A 17,920-nucleotide genomic window follows, 5' to 3' on the forward strand; every position below is an offset into this window, starting at 1 on the left:
AGCACACAGGGGCATGTATGTAGTCTGTACATGATGAGAGGGCTACGGAAGTGTCAGTTGTTGTTTGCTGATGATACAGTACTGATGGCAGATTCAAATGAAAAACTGAAGTTGGTGTCTGATTCTGCAAGAAAGTGGGAAAGGAGGAAGTTAGGAGTAAATGTGAATAAAAGCAAGCTTATTAGGATTAGCATGGTTGAGGAACCGGTTAATTGGGCTGAGTTTGAACAGAGAAAAACCGGAGGAAGTGAAGTGATCTAGATACCTGGTAGTGGCCATGGCAATGCATATGACCATGCAAGCGGAAGTGAGTCAAATGGCGGGAGAGGAGGGTGTGAAGGTTATGGGAGAACTGAAGAATGTGTGGAAAGAGTTCATTATCTGAGAGGGTAAAACTGGATATGTTTGAAGGTAGAGTAGTCTTTTCTTTCAGCCTCATCCACACATCAACTAATGGCATTCTGTCCACAAACAAACAGTCTCTTCTTGTCACACATAACACTTGGCAATACCTAACTCACATAGCTCATTCTTTGTAAATCTAGATTTTCCAGCAGTGAGCACTATGTGCTAACCTTGCCTTCTGGCAAAATGGTTGTAGCAACTGATAAAAGCAGAAGGTGGGAACATTTAGGTAGGAGCATTAAGTAGAAACATCAGTTAGAAGTAACAGGTAGGAACATTCAGTAGGAGCCTCTGCAAACACTGTGCCAGAGTTGCCCTATGCCAGTGGCCTGTTGAGGGTGAAGTACTAAGGACTAAGAAGCAGAAATGAAGGTCACTGGTCATGAAGACTCTACAGCCATGACCAACCCCTTGAGGGAGTTTCAGGAGGGAACATCAGAAATAAAGATAGATGGACAGAACAACACTACATGGATGTGAGGCATGGGCTATAGATAAGGCTGTGTGAAGGAAGGCGGGTGTTGGAAATGAAATGTTTGAGGACAAAATATGGTGTGAGGTGGTTTGATCCAGTAAGTAATTAAAGGGTATGGGAGAGAGGTGTGGTTATTTTATGAAAAGAGTGGGTAAAAGAGCTGAAGAGGGTGTGTTGAAATGGTTAGGACATAGGAAGAGAATGAATAAGGAAAAGGTGGTAAAGAGGATGTATGTGTCTGAGGAGGAGGGACCAAGGAGAATGGGTAGATGGAAGGATGGAGTGAAAAAGATTCTGAGTGATCAAAGCCTGAACATGCAGGAGGGTAGAAGGTGTGCATGGAATAGAGTGAATTGGAACAATGTGGTGTACAAGGCTCGACGTACTGTCACTGGACTGAACCAGGGTCTGTGAAGCATCTGGGGTAAATTATGGAAAGGTCTGTGGGACCTAGTTGTGAACAGGAAGCTAAGGTTTCAGTGCATTACATTTCACAGCAAGAAAATGAATATGAGTGGATGAGGCCTTTGGTTGTCAGTTGCTGGTGCTATCTCGCTAATGTGGGAAATAGAAATCAAGCACAAAAAAATAAATAAATGAACAAAGCAAATACAAAAAATGAATATTGGGCCATTCAAAAATGGAGAAAAATATGAAAATGACCCAATATCAATATAACACTATAAGTCAAAGTACAGTACAACAAAAAGAGGGAATAGCATTATGAGATACTTAACCAATGAGACGAGAATGCCATCAAAGATGTCACTGAAACAGAGGACATTAAAAATTAACAGGAAAACTAAATGGAAATTTAAGGATCAAGACCAAATGAACTCCAGCCATGTTCCTAAAAAAGCCAAAGAGGATGATAGCAAAACCAATGATCCTACAGCTAAGATACAGCTTTGAGATATCAGTACAGCACAAGTATCACCACATAAAGGAAGAATTACAAAACTACTGAAATAATACAAACCTAGAAATGTGACGTCTCATGTAATAAAAGTATCTGAAAGGGTGATAAAAGCTCAATAAAGAAGTAAAACAAACCAAAAATGGTAAACCAGGAGGATAAATTACAGTTCTTAAAAAACAGAAATTCAGAGAAGCATCAAACACAGCTATGTTGGAGTGGAATTTTAATCAGGAGTACTCCAAGAAACAGTATTAGCCTCTATACTATATACTGTGATAATATGTAAAAAGGAGGGACAAAAAAGTACAGTATGATTCACTGCAGATGACAGCAAAGCAAGCATAATGACAAAAGCATACACTGACAAAGAAAACTTGAGACTCAGGTGAACCTGCATTGCTCACCTAGCTCAACAATGCTTGGTGATCATATTGGAAGTCAAATCAACACAAGTTGAGGAAACATGACAGGTGTCATCCATTAATCTTTTCTATGAACTTCTGGTTTAATGTGCTCTGTGGTTTCTGATGAGAAGATTTCTGAAATTTAAGCCTGTCAGAGAACTATTTTGCCCTTTGGTACCCATTTTAGAAGCCTAATAAAGGCCATATCCTGATTACTTCTATCAGTTTTTAGGACAACTGACCGAGTTGTGTAATACTGGATGTCAGGTCAGAATAAAATATGGAAAACTGATATAGGACCAACCATCCATCACTTCTACATATGATTCTGTTTATTTTTCACAAGATTTTCAAAATTTCAGCTAATCAAAGGCCATTTTGTCTGTGGTTGTCATATTTGAGATTTGACAGGTATGAAATTAGGAGACCTGATAAAGAACCTTCCACAGATCATTTGTTTAAAGTACAAATTTTCAGTCCAATTAACCATGTGGTTTCTCAGAAAATCCAACTGCTGATTTCAAAGACAAACAGCAGCTTATTCTTTTTCCCTGTGGCAGCCATATAAGATGGATCAGCTAGATATAAGGCGTTGATAAAGGACCATCCATACCTCATTTCTACACAAGTTTCAGTTCAAATGGCTCTGTAGTTTCTGAGGAGAATACAAAAATGATAAAAGTTTAGACAAAGACAATGACAGTCAGCCCATACAAATGCAAAAAGATGTGAAAATATACAAACAGGTATAGGTGAACCTAATGGAATTTAATTAAAAAAATCTGAACAACTACACCTGTGAAAGGTCAGCAACACTTCAATTACATATTATAAGAGGCTAAAAGGAAAATCAATTGATAACGAAGAGAATCATATGGAGGAATGATCACAAACAAAAAGCTAAAAATCTGAAGATCTTATTGAAAAAACTGAATTAGCAAATCAAGCCGTGTATGAAATGATGATGAGAACATTCATCACGAAAGAAAGAAAAGTGATGGTGAAAATATACAATGTACAAATTAGAAGCAAACTGGAACACTACTTTAGTGTGTCATTACCAACAAGACAAACTGAAATAATGAAACTGGTATTTACAAATACAGATGAGAGACTGGAGCATATGGAATTCCATTGGTGATTGAAAGAACTTGAACTATAGAGCCTAGACAGGAGAATAAAATATGCATGGCAGCAAATAGATATTATCCAAGTAATCATATTAGGACTGAAATCTTAATATGGAAAAAATACAGTACTTATATGGATAAGAATTCTCTGAATTATATGAAAAATAGTTTAAACAGTGATTCATGAAAGCCGAATTAAAAAATTTCATACTTTCTAATGTTCTGCAAAGTGAAATTAAAAAAAAACTTGAAACAATTAACACCAACACCTTTAAATGATGAAAAGGCAAATGGCTGAAAATACTTCCTGATGAACTGATGAGATACAACTTTGTGATGCACATGATGGCATAAAACAAGAATTACTAAACAAGCAGCATATGCAGTGAATGCTACATGCCACATCTACCATACTAGGCAACATTTCATTTTATGTATTCATAGGGATATCCTTTCTCTGATAAAATGAATTACATAACTTTGATAAAGAAAGTAGAAAAAAAGATAAACTATGGATAGGGATCAACAAATTTCTAGCAAGCAGAAAATTCAAGGTACTGTACTGTAGTGGCTAATGGGACCATGACTGATGATGATTTATCAAGTGTGCTAAATGATGTATAATCTTCAATATTGTTCATAATAATAATATCAAATATTGATAGAGAGGTAAGAAAATGTATTGTCAGGCATTCTGCAGATGCAACCAGATCAAGATGACAACAAACCAAGGGTTTGTATTTTGTCATTACATTTCATCATAATCTAACACTCAGATCAGAACATGAAGAAATATGCAAAAGGACGTATAATAAATACATGGGCAGATGTTCAATGTAGAAAAATTCAACATACAGGGTATAGAATGAATAAAACCATAACAGTGACACCTTTCAAGGGCCCGACAAGGAAAGAAAGTGCAAAAATGTCAAATATGGTAGAGCCAGCATAAATGGAAGGTGAAGACTAAAGTGAAAAGAACAAAACTATCACATTAAAAAATGAGCAGTCTGTTAATGAGAACTCTTACTATCAGAGATAGAAAAATGATGATGAAAACAGTTATTGTATACATAAAAAACATAACTGAAAGCTGCTGTGCTGTATGGTCATCAACTAAGCTGAAATCAATAAGCAGGAGAGAATTTACTAACAATTCAAAGTAAACCAGAGAGAATGGAACACTTATACTACCATGAAAGATTGAAGGAACTTAAGATATATAATCTAGAAGGAAGAGGAAGATTTTCAAAATATAACCCTATGGATCCCTTCTCCTGGGGCTCTTGAAGCTTTAATGCTGCACCACTATGTAGGGAAAGCATGGATTCTGGAATGAGAAATTCTTTGACAAGTTTGGACTCCAAATGAGGGAGAACATAAGCCTGACATAGATTGAAATAAATTTTTTTGAAAAGTCATAAAAGAGCTCATGCTAGAACATCTGATAAAGAACAACTATACAGTTGATGGTCATTATAGATTTGTGCCAGGAAACAGTACAAACACAATTACTAGCTGACTACACTAACATTTATGAAACTTTAATGCATAGCCTTACAAGGGTCAAACAGGTAAAGATACTGAAATAAATAAAAATTCTAAAGATTTAGGAAGTCTCAAATAAAACTGGAATATGAAGAGACCAAGAGACTCATATTAAGTTAAAGTAACATCTGGTATAATTACCAAAACTTTCACAATAAGAAAACTGATGCAATTTTTAAGAAGTACAATTGAATATTTCTGTGTACATGTCATTAAGAAAACAAAGTGAAATCAACAAAGCTGAGAGATTTTTGAGACAATTTATGAGAAATTTATGGGGTTGTTAGGGAGGTAAATGCAAGAGTTTTGGAAAGAGGGGCAAGTATGAAGTCTGTTGGGGATGAGAGAGCTTGGGAAGTGAGTCAGTTGTTGTTCGCTGATGATACAGCGCTGGTGGCTGATTCATGTGAGAAACTGCAGAAGCTGGTGACTGAGTTTGGTAAAGTGTGTGGAAGAAGAAAGTTAAGAGTAAATGTGAATAAGAGCAAGGTTATTAGGTACAGTAGGGTTGAGGGTCAAGTCAATTGGGAGGTGAGTTTGAATGGAGAAAAACTGGAGGAAGTGAAGTGTTTTAGATATCTGGGAGTGGATCTGGCAGCGGATGGAACCATGGAAGCGGAAGTGGATCATAGGGTGGGGGAGGGGGCGAAAATTCTGGGGGCCTTGAAGAATGTGTGGAAGTCGAGAACATTATCTCGGAAAGCAAAAATGGGTATGTTTGAAGGAATAGTGGTTCCAACAATGTTGTATGGTTGCGAGGCGTGGGCTATGGATAGAGTTGTGCGCAGGAGGATGGATGTGCTGGAAATGAGATGTTTGAGGACAATGTGTGGTGTGAGGTGGTTTGATCGAGTGAGTAACGTAAGGGTAAGAGAGATGTGTGGAAATAAAAAGAGCGTGGTTGAGAGAGCAGAAGAGGGTGTTTTGAAGTGGTTTGGGCACATGGAGAGAATGAGTGAGGAAAGATTGACCAAGAGGATATATGTGTCGGAGGTGGAGGGAACGAGGAGAAGAGGGAGACCAAATTGGAGGTGGAAAGATGGAGTGAAAAAGATTTTGTGTGATCGGGGCCTGAACATGCAGGAGGGTGAAAGGAGGGCAAGGAATAGAGTGAATTGGAGCGATGTGGTATACTGGGGTTGACGTGCTGTCAGTGGATTGAATCAAGGCATGTGAAGCGTCTGGGGTAAACCATGGAAAGCTGTGTAGGTGTGTATATTTACGTGTGTGGACGTATGTATATACATGTGTATGGGGGGGGTTGGGCCATTTCTTTCGTCTGTTTCCTTGCGCTACCTCGCAAACGCGGGAGACAGCGACAAAGTATAATAAAAAAAAAAAAAATAACTGAGGAAATGGAATGTATGAAATATCATGAAAGACTGAAAGGAGCTGAGGTATATTGTTTAGTCTATAAAGAAAAAAAAAGATTTACGATAATATATGCATGGCTAGATACTGAAGCAGCTGTAGAAATTATATAAGGATTGAAAGCTTCATAGAAGACTGATTGCTTCACAATATGAGATAAGGGTTCATAAAGGACTGAAATCTTCATGATAGGGAAGACTCCACTGAGGACTGGAAACTTCACAAAAAAGAAAGAAGGCTGCATAAGAGTTTATAAGCTTCAAATATGGAAGACAGCCCTACAAAGTACTGAAAGCTTCACAATAAGAAAGACTTCATAAAGGACTGAAAACTTAATAGTTATGGAGAAGGCCTTATAATGGATTGGCAACTTTACAATAATGGAGAAGGCATCATAAAGGTTTGAAAGCTTCACAATAAGGGAGAGGCTTTATGAAGGACTGAAAGCTTCACAATAAAGATAGAACAGACTAAATGGATCTTAAAAAAAATTCAAAGCCAACAATGAAAGATGGAAAAACTTTATCACTGTGCCCAATGAAATAAAGAGATCTGTAAGGCACACGTACAGAAACCTTTAAAAAAGACCAAATACGGCAAAAAACTGTTCTAGACGAACCCAAGACTGACAACTGTACAATGTGTCAAATAAATGGCACATATAATTAGTGCTGGGTGAGAATCCTGCCTTATGTTAAATTCTTTTCATAGGTACTCAAAACAAGTACACACTCCCTCTGTCTCTACTTTTCTCACTATTTCACTCCAGGGGCTAAAACTCTAGAATTCACAGAAACTGAACCATCTATAAATGAACACATCTATTCATGTACAAAATTTGTGGGCATTAGAGTATACTTTCATGGAATATTTGTGGGCATTAGAGTATACTTTCATGGAATATATGTCTAATGAATAATACAAAGCACATATAAATACTAGTTATAATTATTCTGGAGAGCAGAGCACTAAACCCTCTCCGTGGTGAGTATGAGGGTACATCAGATTTCAAGTAGGTCCCATTCTGGTGACTGAATTCCTCTGTAACACTTCCTAAATACAATGTAAGCCACAGGAAAAAACTTTGTCTTTAAAATACCAATAAGACTGGTGCAAATTAGTGTATCGTGGAGTGATCAAGATTGGAATGTCTTCTGCCACTTTACGAGAATATAAACAATTAAGAAGCACATCCTCATCAAAAGTGATAGGTGCAGAAAGAATTTCTTACCTGAAAAGTAACTGAAATCTTTTCACTCTGATAACGCGTTAACTTAATGCTGCGCCGCACTTCACTAGTCACAGGCCCCTTATAGCCTCCTTTCCTGAGTAATGAATCAATTGTTTGCTCATGGTCCCAACCTGAAAAGATTTCCATGTAAAATAGTATATACAGATGAATATATACAAAAAAATTTCAGACATTATAGACTAATAATGAGCATACCACTAAGTGTAGCACATCCCATTTCCAATCCATTGTTGCTTATGGAAAAGCAACTACAATAACATGCATATTTCATGCATTACACACAACTCTGCCTGATACCCATGCCTGAATTTAAGCCTTTATGCAGAAAAGTTGACCATTATTATCAACTTTCTAATGCCATAATGATATTATAAAACCCCAGAACCCTTTCACAAAGGGGCTGTAGGGCTATAAACCCAAAACCATCCCATCCAGGGACTCCTCCAGCTGCAAGGCTTCATTACACTCAGAAGAGAGGACAGAATAGACTCCTTTGAAGTTTGAAGTTCTTAATGAGACTGTTGTAGTCTCTCTTGTCAAATGACAATGATACAGCCCCATGAACTGTGGCTCTTTACTTACAGTGTAACCTCAAGCAGGTGGAATCTGGCATTACTCATTATGTAATTTTCTTTTTGTAAGACTCGTTTGCTATTTCCCCTTAGCAAGGTTGTGCTAAGAACAGATGAAGAATGGCCTCATTTGCCTACATCCACTCCCTAGCTTTCATGAATAATGCACCAAATTGGAGCTTCCATCAAACCCAAATGATCGTTCTGTGGTTTTCCCCTGTCTGTTTCAAATGTCCTGGTTCAGCCTACTGATAGCACTTCATCTCATGTATACTTTCATGTATCCTTTACGACTTCAAATAGCTCTATCCTGTAGACACCTCACATTCTACTTTTACTCCATCCTTCCATCTCCAATATGGTCTCCCCTTTCTCCTCACTTCAAATTCTAGCACAGAGTCTCTTACTCAGTCTCTCCTCATTCATCTTCTCCTGCATTCAAGAGATGCCCTGAACTCAAGAGTTACCCTGTACTCAGGTGGTGTCCCAGACCATTTTAGTCAACCCTCCTCAGCTATCCCAACCATACTCCTTACCCTGTCCTTTCTTACTCAATCAACCCTCCTCTTACCAAATCCTTTCTTACTCAATCAACCCTCCTCTTACCAAATACTGTCCTCATACATTAAATTTCCAGCACATCCACCCTCTTCTGTACTTTTTATCTATGGTGCACATCATGCATCCATATAAAACTTGTCAGGAGCACCACACCATCCAAAACACCTTTTCCCTCAAAGTCAGTGACCTTTTTTTCCACACACTCTCCAAAGCACCCAGGACCTAAGCCCCTATGCCCCCTTATCCATCCTGTACCTCATATGAAACCCTATGGTTCCATCTGTTGCCATGTCCACTCCGATGTGTTTAAAACACTGAACTTCTTATGGGTTCTTTCCATTCAGACTCACACTCCAGCCAACCTGTCTCTCTCCCCTGCTAAACTTTATAACTTTAATTCTATATACAATAACTCTCAACTTTCTCTTTTCACACCTAACTTACATTAAGTCCCAACTCTTTCCTTTCTCAAATTATCCCAGAATCAGACACTAGATTCAGCAGTTTTTCATCTAAGTCTGCAATCAGAGCTCACCAGAATTATGTCATCAGCTAACAGTATTCTACTACTTACCTGCAAAGACTCCATCACCCACAAACGACTGCAAACTCACCCTTCTCTACAAGACCCTTACATTCAACTCCACAATCCTATCCATAAGCATATTAAAAACCCATGGTGACATAAAAAACCCTTATCACAGACCCATCTTAACCAAGAACCATATCCTCCTCTCTTCCTACACATACCTTACTCTCTTGATAAAAATTCCTCTTTGCTTCTGATAATTTTCCTCTTACACTGTTTATTTGTAACACCTTCAACAAGGAATCTCAATAAACCTTTAATTGATTTCTCTAGAAACATTAATACTTCATACAAATCCTTCTCTTTCTCTGAGCATTTCTCACACAGCTTTTTTTCAAAGCAAACACCTAATCCACATATCCTTTACCACTCCTGAAGCCTCACTGTTCCTCCCAAATCTGATGGCTGGTAGTACATGGAAGATGTATGTGTGTGTGAAGACTATCAGCCTGACTACCTACTAGCCCATTATACTGCTAATCTGTGATTCTTTTACCTGCATGCAGGATGTTGTCTATACATATCCAGGAAGCAGGGGTTAAAGGTGTAGTTTTTTCGTATATATATCTTTTTACATAGGATGAGTAGCTCATTACTAAATTTGTTAAGTATAGTTTTGACCTTTTTACTAACCACTCACAAGGATAAAGACAAGGCACTGGATGATATTCCTAGGAATTTCAATCCTGGGTGTGACATATATCGAAAATCCTAACTAACCAATCAACAACACTGCCACCTACTTTCTTGAGAAATTCAACTGCAATCCCAACCACTCCCACAAATCATATACATCAAGTCTTTCATAATCTCTTTTCATTTCATGAAACTACCTGCCATGGCTCTCTCTAATCCTATATCTCCATATCTCGAACATCTCACATCAGCCATCTTACCATCTGACATATTCAACTTCTCTTTAAAATACTTACTCTATTCCCTCTTCATCTTTTCTTTACCTGTTACTGCTTCCCCATCTGGTCCGTTCACTGATGCTTGCATTTCTTTTTTGTTCTCTTTCCAAAACACTTTCTTATTTTCTCTGAAGTCTGCCAATACTTTCTCACCTTAACTCTTATTTGCCCACTTTTTCAGCTCCTGCATCTTCCTCATGACCTCCTCTCCCTCCCTTGACCTTCCTCTTCTTCATCTCCCAACCACTTGCACTCCTTCCTTTCAGGTAACATCAATACAATCTTCTATCTGTCATTAACAATTTATCCTCCTCATCCCACCACTCACTAGCCTTTATCACATGCCTACATCCTATCTAACGCATGCTACACACTTCTCTCGCACATGTAATCACTGCTTTCCTATGTAGCTATAATTCCTTGTACACTCAAGTTAAATCTACTCTCATCTTTCACAAATCTTCACCTCACCTCTTCTATTATCTCCAAACACAAGCCTTTTTTCCCAAGCTCAACTCACTTTCACCTCCCTCTTTCAACCCATATCATTTCCTCGTTTCAAACATCATCTATAAACTTTCACCCCATACCTTCACCAAGCAGTGATTAAACATCCCACCAGCTGCTCCTCTCAACACATCTACATACAAATGTCTCTCTTTCGCACACCTATCATTTTGTACGTAATCCAATAATGCCCACTCACCATAAATGCCCCTCACTCATGCATACTTATGTACTGTATGTCCCCTTCATTAAACCAGTCATTTTTTAAGCAATAACTCCACAAGCACTCCATTTTCATAAACAATAGGTATCACAAGCCCCCTTGATTATACTCTCAACTGCCACATCAACCACTCTTGCATTCAAATCATCCATCACCATTATTTGATCCCTAGCATCAATATTGCTGATGCACTCACTAACCTCCACTCAGAACACACCTTTCTTCCTTACTCCTCCTGCTAGCAGTTCCATAGATACTAAAAACTGCCCACCCTTCAAGATCCCCTTTCATTTTCACCCACATCAAGCTGGGGATCACTTCCTTACACTTTTCTGCACATTCCTACAACTCCTCCTTTAGCAGGAGTGCCACCCCTTCCTTTGCTCTTGCCCTAATAGTAACTCCAAACTTTGGTCCCTCCAGCAATCCCAAAACATTCTTCTCCCTTCCCCATGAGCTTAGTTTCACTCAAAGTAAGAACATCAGGTTCCTCTCTCTAAACATACTATCCATCTCTCCCTCCCTCTGATCTTGGTTATATTCACACACCTTTGCCTGAGGCTTTGAGGATGATAAATGCCTCACTTGGCTCCTCATACCATTCCACCTTCTAGAAATTGAAATATTTAAGTGGAATTCTGAAGAGATGCAGCTATTCAATTTTGAGTTGAATTTTCTAACTGTGATGTTATATTGCGTGTTTGTTAATGTTGGAGTACTGTCAGGGTGTTGTGCAGTAATTTTTAAGTCATCTGCAAATGAACGGACTTTTACAGGCAGAATTGGGAGTTCAGGTGGGAAGAGACTGAAAATGAATGCAGAAATGGCTACTCCCAGGGGAACTCCATTGTAGAATTTGAGGGCTTTGGAGGTAAAGCCCTCATGAACTGACTGGCTTGTCAGCCAGCTATGACACTGATAAACCACTATGTGCAATTTTTGTGGAGGTGGGTGCTAAGTATAATTCATATGAGGATCTACAAAGAAGCAGTCTCAAATGCATTGTTGATATCTACTGCCACTAGTGCATTGCATGAGAAGGGTCGATGTTAGCTGAAGCCATCCAGAATGTCTAATGAAGTTCATGTACAGTGTAAAAGTCAGGTGTTTCATTCTAAAGCTGTGCTGTGAGAGCAGGAAAGGGATGTTGCAGTTGATTCTTTTGTGGAACAGTTCTCAAGGAGTTTGATTACTGATGATACATTGCAGTCTCTTCATGACTGAAGCATTTGCCTCACTCACTACCAACCTATCTTCAAACAGACTAAACATCCATGGTGATACGACACACCCTTGATGAGGACTCGCCTTCACATGAAACCACTCATTCTCATTCCTTCCTGTATGCACACACCTTAATCTCTCAACTGAAACTCCTCACAGCTTCTAGAAGCTTTTTTTCTCACACTATATAATATAAAACCTTCTATAAAGCAATTCATCAACCCTATCATATACTTTCTCCAGACTGTTAAAGGTCACACACAAAGTCCTCCTTTTTCCTAAGTATTTCTCTCACAAATCCTTCAGAGCCAACACCTGGTCTACACATCCTCTACCACTCTGATGCTCAGTGCATACCACTACCCTTTCAATCAACAGTCTCCCATACAACTTAACCAGGTGTACTCAAAAGACATACCTTTGTAATACGAGCATTCACTTTTGTCCTCCTTGCCTTTATATAATGAAACCATATACATTCCACATGTCCTCAGGCACTCTATCTTTTGTTTTTAAGTAAATTTTTTACAATGAACATCGCAATACAGGGCAACAAGAATGTAAAATTTTTCCACCATAAACACACAAACAGTAATCACAATGAAACTTTGAAGGAAAACTGATGGCTTCCTTGTACATTTAGGTAAGCTTTACCTAATTACTTTTATATTCTGCCATGAATTTCTTCTGCTATATCTAAGTGACAGTTATACGGTAAAACTAACAACATTGTACACAAATATGGTGTATTCAGTTAGTTAGCATGGCTCAGTGAAAAAATAAAATCCTAAACTTGAGCAAAAATGCTGAGTGTCTTCTATAGAGTGATATGCCATTCTGCAGCTAAAATTCCATCAATCTCATCAATTTTACTTGGCAGGTGTTGTGTCAGTCTCTTCATCTGTAGCAACCAGTGTGTCCTTGCAACTGTTAAAAGTAACAAAATTAATCAAGCCAAACAGTAGTCTACCAGCACATAAATCAGATATATGTGTATACTAATATCTATAGTGTAAATACTATGAAGCCTACTGAATTTGGTGAATCTTTATCCACTGTAGTAACTAATTACTTTCCACTACTTCACATTTTTAGCAGCTCCCTGGACTTCTGCATTCTTCCTTTAAATATTTTTCTACATAATCACATTCGTCCATATATAAATTGGTCAATAACTGAAAGTAAATACATAATCAACACTAGAATATGTCTACAACTCTCAAAAGTTTAGAGTCCACAACTGCCTGCCTGCCTTTTTATCATCCCCCATTGACTATTTTTTACTACTCGTTTGCAGTTTTCTCATTCGCACACATCCACTCCATAGGTGTCATGTGTAATGTACCAAAACCATAGCCCCCTACCTACAATGGGCCTTCGTTGTATAGCAGTTGGTGTTAACGACCATAAGCCATCATTGGCCGCCCCGAAGTCAGACCCACATTGGGTCAAATCCTGGTATAGCAGTCAGCCTACACCCAACCCAGGTGTTCATCCTCCTCTCAGGAATGATCAGTAAATGAGTACTTGGCTTACACTTGGGAGTGTATAAATACATACACAGGAATAAAGACATAGTTCACACAATCTGGGTTGAGACACAGTGCAACATAAATGACAAGCTCTTTCCCTGTAACACACAAACAGTAATCACAAATAGACCCCACAGACCTTTCTGTGGTTCCCACAGCTACTTCACATGACTTGGTTCAGTCCACTGACAGCATGTCACCCCTTGTCTGTTACATCCCTCCAATATATTCTATCCCATGCATGTCTTTCACCCTCCTGCATGTTCAAGCCCAGAGCATTGAAAATCTTTATCACTCCATCCTTCATCCCCTTCTGATACATATATCCTATTTGGTATACAATTATGGTAAATGTACATTTGCACCTGCTGAGTTATTCATTAAAGACTAATTGACAGTAGGCACTTCACTGTTCATTTTCTATCTATCTAATCTTGTAGTTAACCATTACTCATTCCTATATTCATTTATTCATCTTACTAATTGCATAATCCATTGATATTCATTCTTTGTATCTGTTTTCTTTTGTCTTTTCTTTAAAACTAAACCCAATAAATATAATCAAAGCAGGGTTGTACATGGCTAAGGTTTTCTACATTGCCTGTGGTTTCAGGGTGGTGGATTAGAATGACACTGACACTGTTCCCAGTTCCACTAAAGACACTATTCTTTTTCTTCTCTGCAAGCAATGTTGATTTAATGCATTATACAAACTCTACTTTTTCTACAACTACTTTCATTATAATCAGTTTCCCTTCAACTTTTTTACAAGTGATGATACACAAATAGTCTAACTTTACCTCTGTCAATGGAATGCTGTGCAGCTGGGTGTGGAGAAGGAGGACAGAGGGCTCAAGGAAAGGGGGATTTATTTGATGACTGGAATAACTGTCACACTGTCAAGGACATCTTACAATTTAATACCTTTTCATTTTTTCATGTCCCATCTCTTGATTACAATACTGAAGAAACAGTCATGTTGGCAGAGTATGGTGAATATGGTGAGGATCATCACTGGCATCAGGCTTATCGTGAGAGGCCGATAATCAAATGTAAGATCAAAAAATTTCCAAATATTTTTCTTTTTACTTTCATCCACCTTCTAACTTATTCTTTTGCATCAAAACATCTGTGGGCAAGTTCTATATTCTGATAGAATCTAGAGGCCTTTTTTTCAATATTGAGTCACTTCTCATATTGTAACATGAGTAAGTCACTACTCATACTGTATCATGAGTAGGAGGTGTGGTCAAAGGATTTACTTGATAAGCCATTCCTCTCGGCTGGACTGGTTTTACTACATGCTATAAGTCACTGAATTTATGATTTTTCAACACTATATAGCAGCATATTGATAGTTAGTATTCCTTAATAATGTATCCTTACAGTGCAACAATCAATTATTCTTGTAATGTTTTCACTAAAAAAGATTATGAGTAGTTTTATTTCAACTGCTTTAGTTTAAGTTTTAGTACTGCATAAATTCTTTCCCATTGTGGTTGGTCAAATGGATGAATGAAGAGCTTGCCCTTGGACATGAAGATCTCTAAAAAATTCCAAGTTGGGAGCTTTTGGCTGGCTAAGTCAGTAACAACTGTGTTTTTTTTACTGTATTTGACTGAAATTGAAACCTCTGTATCTACAAGCCAAGGGGAAATGAACAGGTGGGAGTGTTGCACAATGTCTACCTATGCTGTGGATTAAACATGAGACAGTGGATTCATAGTCAGCACCACTAATAACTACACCAGTGATATGCATTAAGTTGATAACAATATATGTAACTGAACTTTTCATGAAACACTCTTTAGTATAATAATCAAATGGGGCTGCAAATACCAACTATAAGTCCTGTAAATGGTAGATAACCTGGAATGTACTCTGGTTACCTTGAATATTCTTAAAGATCTTTTTTGTCAAATACCTGAAAGCCCTTCCTCCATTAACGAAGTGGCATCTGGAACAAGCAAACAATGACCTTATTTGCACACATCATATTCCTATCTGTCATGTAAAATGTACTAGAATGGAATGGCTGCAGAGACAGATATACATTAGGAAACACAGAGAAGCACCATAACAAAAAAGGAGCTAAAAAGCAAAAACAGGTTATCAAATGTTCTTTACTGGAAACATTTTGGTTACATATGCTCTACATGTACAAAAGATATCAACAGAACACTAGTACTGTACCTATTTTTCTGAGTTATGAAAATGATCCTCAACTAAGCCACCTTAACAATGATTTTTCAAGTCCATCTTCATCCTGAAGTTGATTTTCATAACAATGTATGTAAAGATGTATGGCATGCACCATCAGTTGTTCCCAGACCCCACCTGCATGTTGGTAATACTGTGATTGAGAAGTCACCTACAACATGGCTGTATCACTGTCAGCGGATGAAAGGGGTACATTGTCATCGACAATCTACCTGACCAAAAGGAACCAACCTTACCCTGCTCCCATGTGAAGCATAGCTTCAGAATGGCAGGAACCTCATAAAAGGGGTCCTAAGGTTGCATATAATAATAATAATAATAATGATAATAATAATAATAACAATAATAATAATAATAATAATAATAATAGAAATAATATTAATAATAATAATAATAACAATGAATGAATATTGAACAAATGTGGCCTTTTTTGTCTGTTCCTGGCGCTACCTCACTGGAGGGGAAAGGAATGATATTTCATGTGTGGCAGGGTGGTGACAGGAATGTATGAAGGCAGCAAGTATGGATATGTAAATGTGTATATATGTATATTTCTGTGTAAGTATATGTATGTATACGTTGAAATGTATATGTATGTATATGCGTGTGTGTGGGCGTTTATGTACATACATGTGTATGTGGGTGGGTTGGGCCATTTCTCGTCTGTTTCCTTGCGCTAACTCGCTAACGCGGGAGAAGGCGATTAAGTATAATACAATATTACATATATATATATATATATATATTTTTTTTTTTTTTTTTCAAACTATTCGCCATTTCCCGCATTAGCGAGGTAGCGTTAAGAACAGAGGACTGGGCCTTTGAGGGAATACCCTCACCTGGCCCAATTCTCTGTTACTTCTTTTGGAAAATTGAAAAAAAACCGAGAGGGGAGGATTTCCAGCCCCCCGCTCCCTCCCCTTTTAGTCGCCTTCTACGACACGCAGGGAATACGTGGGAAGTATTCTTAATCCCCTATCCCCAGGGATCATATATATATATATATATATATATATATATATATATATATATATGTAGGTTTGCGGCAGGGGTGTGTGATGTCTCCATGGTTGTTTAATTTGTTTATGGATGGGGTTGTTAGGGAGGTAAATGCAAGAGTTTTGGAAAGAGGGGCAAGTATGAAGTCTGTTGGGGATGAGAGAGCTTGGGAAGCGAGTCAGTTTTTGTTCGCTGATGATACAGCGCTGGTGGCTGATTCATGTGAGAAACTGCAGAAGCTGGTGACTGAGTTTGGTAAAGTGTGTGGAAGAAGAAAGTTAAGAGTAAATGTGAATAAGAGCAAGGTTATTAGGTACAGTAGGGTTGAGGGTCAAGTCAATTGGGAGGTGAGTTTGAATGAAGAAAAACTGGAGGAAGTGAAGTGTTTTAGATATCTGGGAGTGGATCTGGCAGCGGATGGAACCATGGAAGCGGAAGTGGATCATAGGGTGGGGGAGGGGGCGAAAATTCTGGGGGCCTTGAAGAATGTGTGGAAGTCGAGAACATTATCTCGGAAAGCAAAAATGGGTATGTTTGAAGGAATAGTGGTTCCAACAATGTTGTATGGTTGCGAGGCGTGGGCTATGGATAGAGTTGTGCGCAGGAGGATGGATGTGCTGGAAATGAGATGTTTGAGGACAATGTGTGGTGTGAGGTGGTTTGATCGAGTGAGTAACGTAAGGGTAAGAGAGATGTATGGAAATAAAAAGAGCGTGGTTGAGAGAGCAGAAGAGGGTGTTTTGAAGTGGTTTGGGCACATGGAGAGAATGAGTGAGGAAAGATTGACCAAGAGGATATATGTGTCGGAGGTGGAGGGAACGAGGAGAAGAGGGAGACCAAATTGGAGGTGGAAAGATGGAGTGAAAAAGATTTTGTGTGATCGGGGCCTGAACATGCAGGAGGGTGAAAGGAGGGCAAGGAATAGAGTGAATTGGAGCGATGTGGTATACCGGGGTTGACGTGCTGTCAGTGGATTGAATCAAGGCATGTGAAGCGTCTGGGGTAAACCATGGAAAGCTGTGTAGGTGTGTATATTTACGTGTGTGGACGTATGTATATACATGTGTATGGGGGG

At 38.4% G+C, this 17,920-nt stretch overlaps 1 protein-coding gene across 7 annotated transcripts in view; it reads right to left on the minus strand.

Moving 5' to 3' along the window:
• LOC139745739 (nuclear protein AMMECR1) overlaps nt 1-17,920 on the minus strand; it is a 113,024-nt gene that overhangs the window by 10,434 nt on the left and 84,670 nt on the right. For all 7 annotated transcript variants that reach the window (XM_071656254.1, XM_071656253.1, XM_071656260.1 and 4 more), the window contains one exon: nt 7,484-7,614. In XM_071656254.1, the coding sequence (XP_071512355.1) occupies nt 7,484-7,614 (131 nt within the window). The remainder of the gene's footprint in view (nt 1-7,483; nt 7,615-17,920) is intronic.

This window comes from Panulirus ornatus, chromosome 62 (assembly GCF_036320965.1).
Source record: "Panulirus ornatus isolate Po-2019 chromosome 62, ASM3632096v1, whole genome shotgun sequence".
Lineage (NCBI taxonomy): Eukaryota > Metazoa > Arthropoda > Malacostraca > Decapoda > Palinuridae > Panulirus > Panulirus ornatus.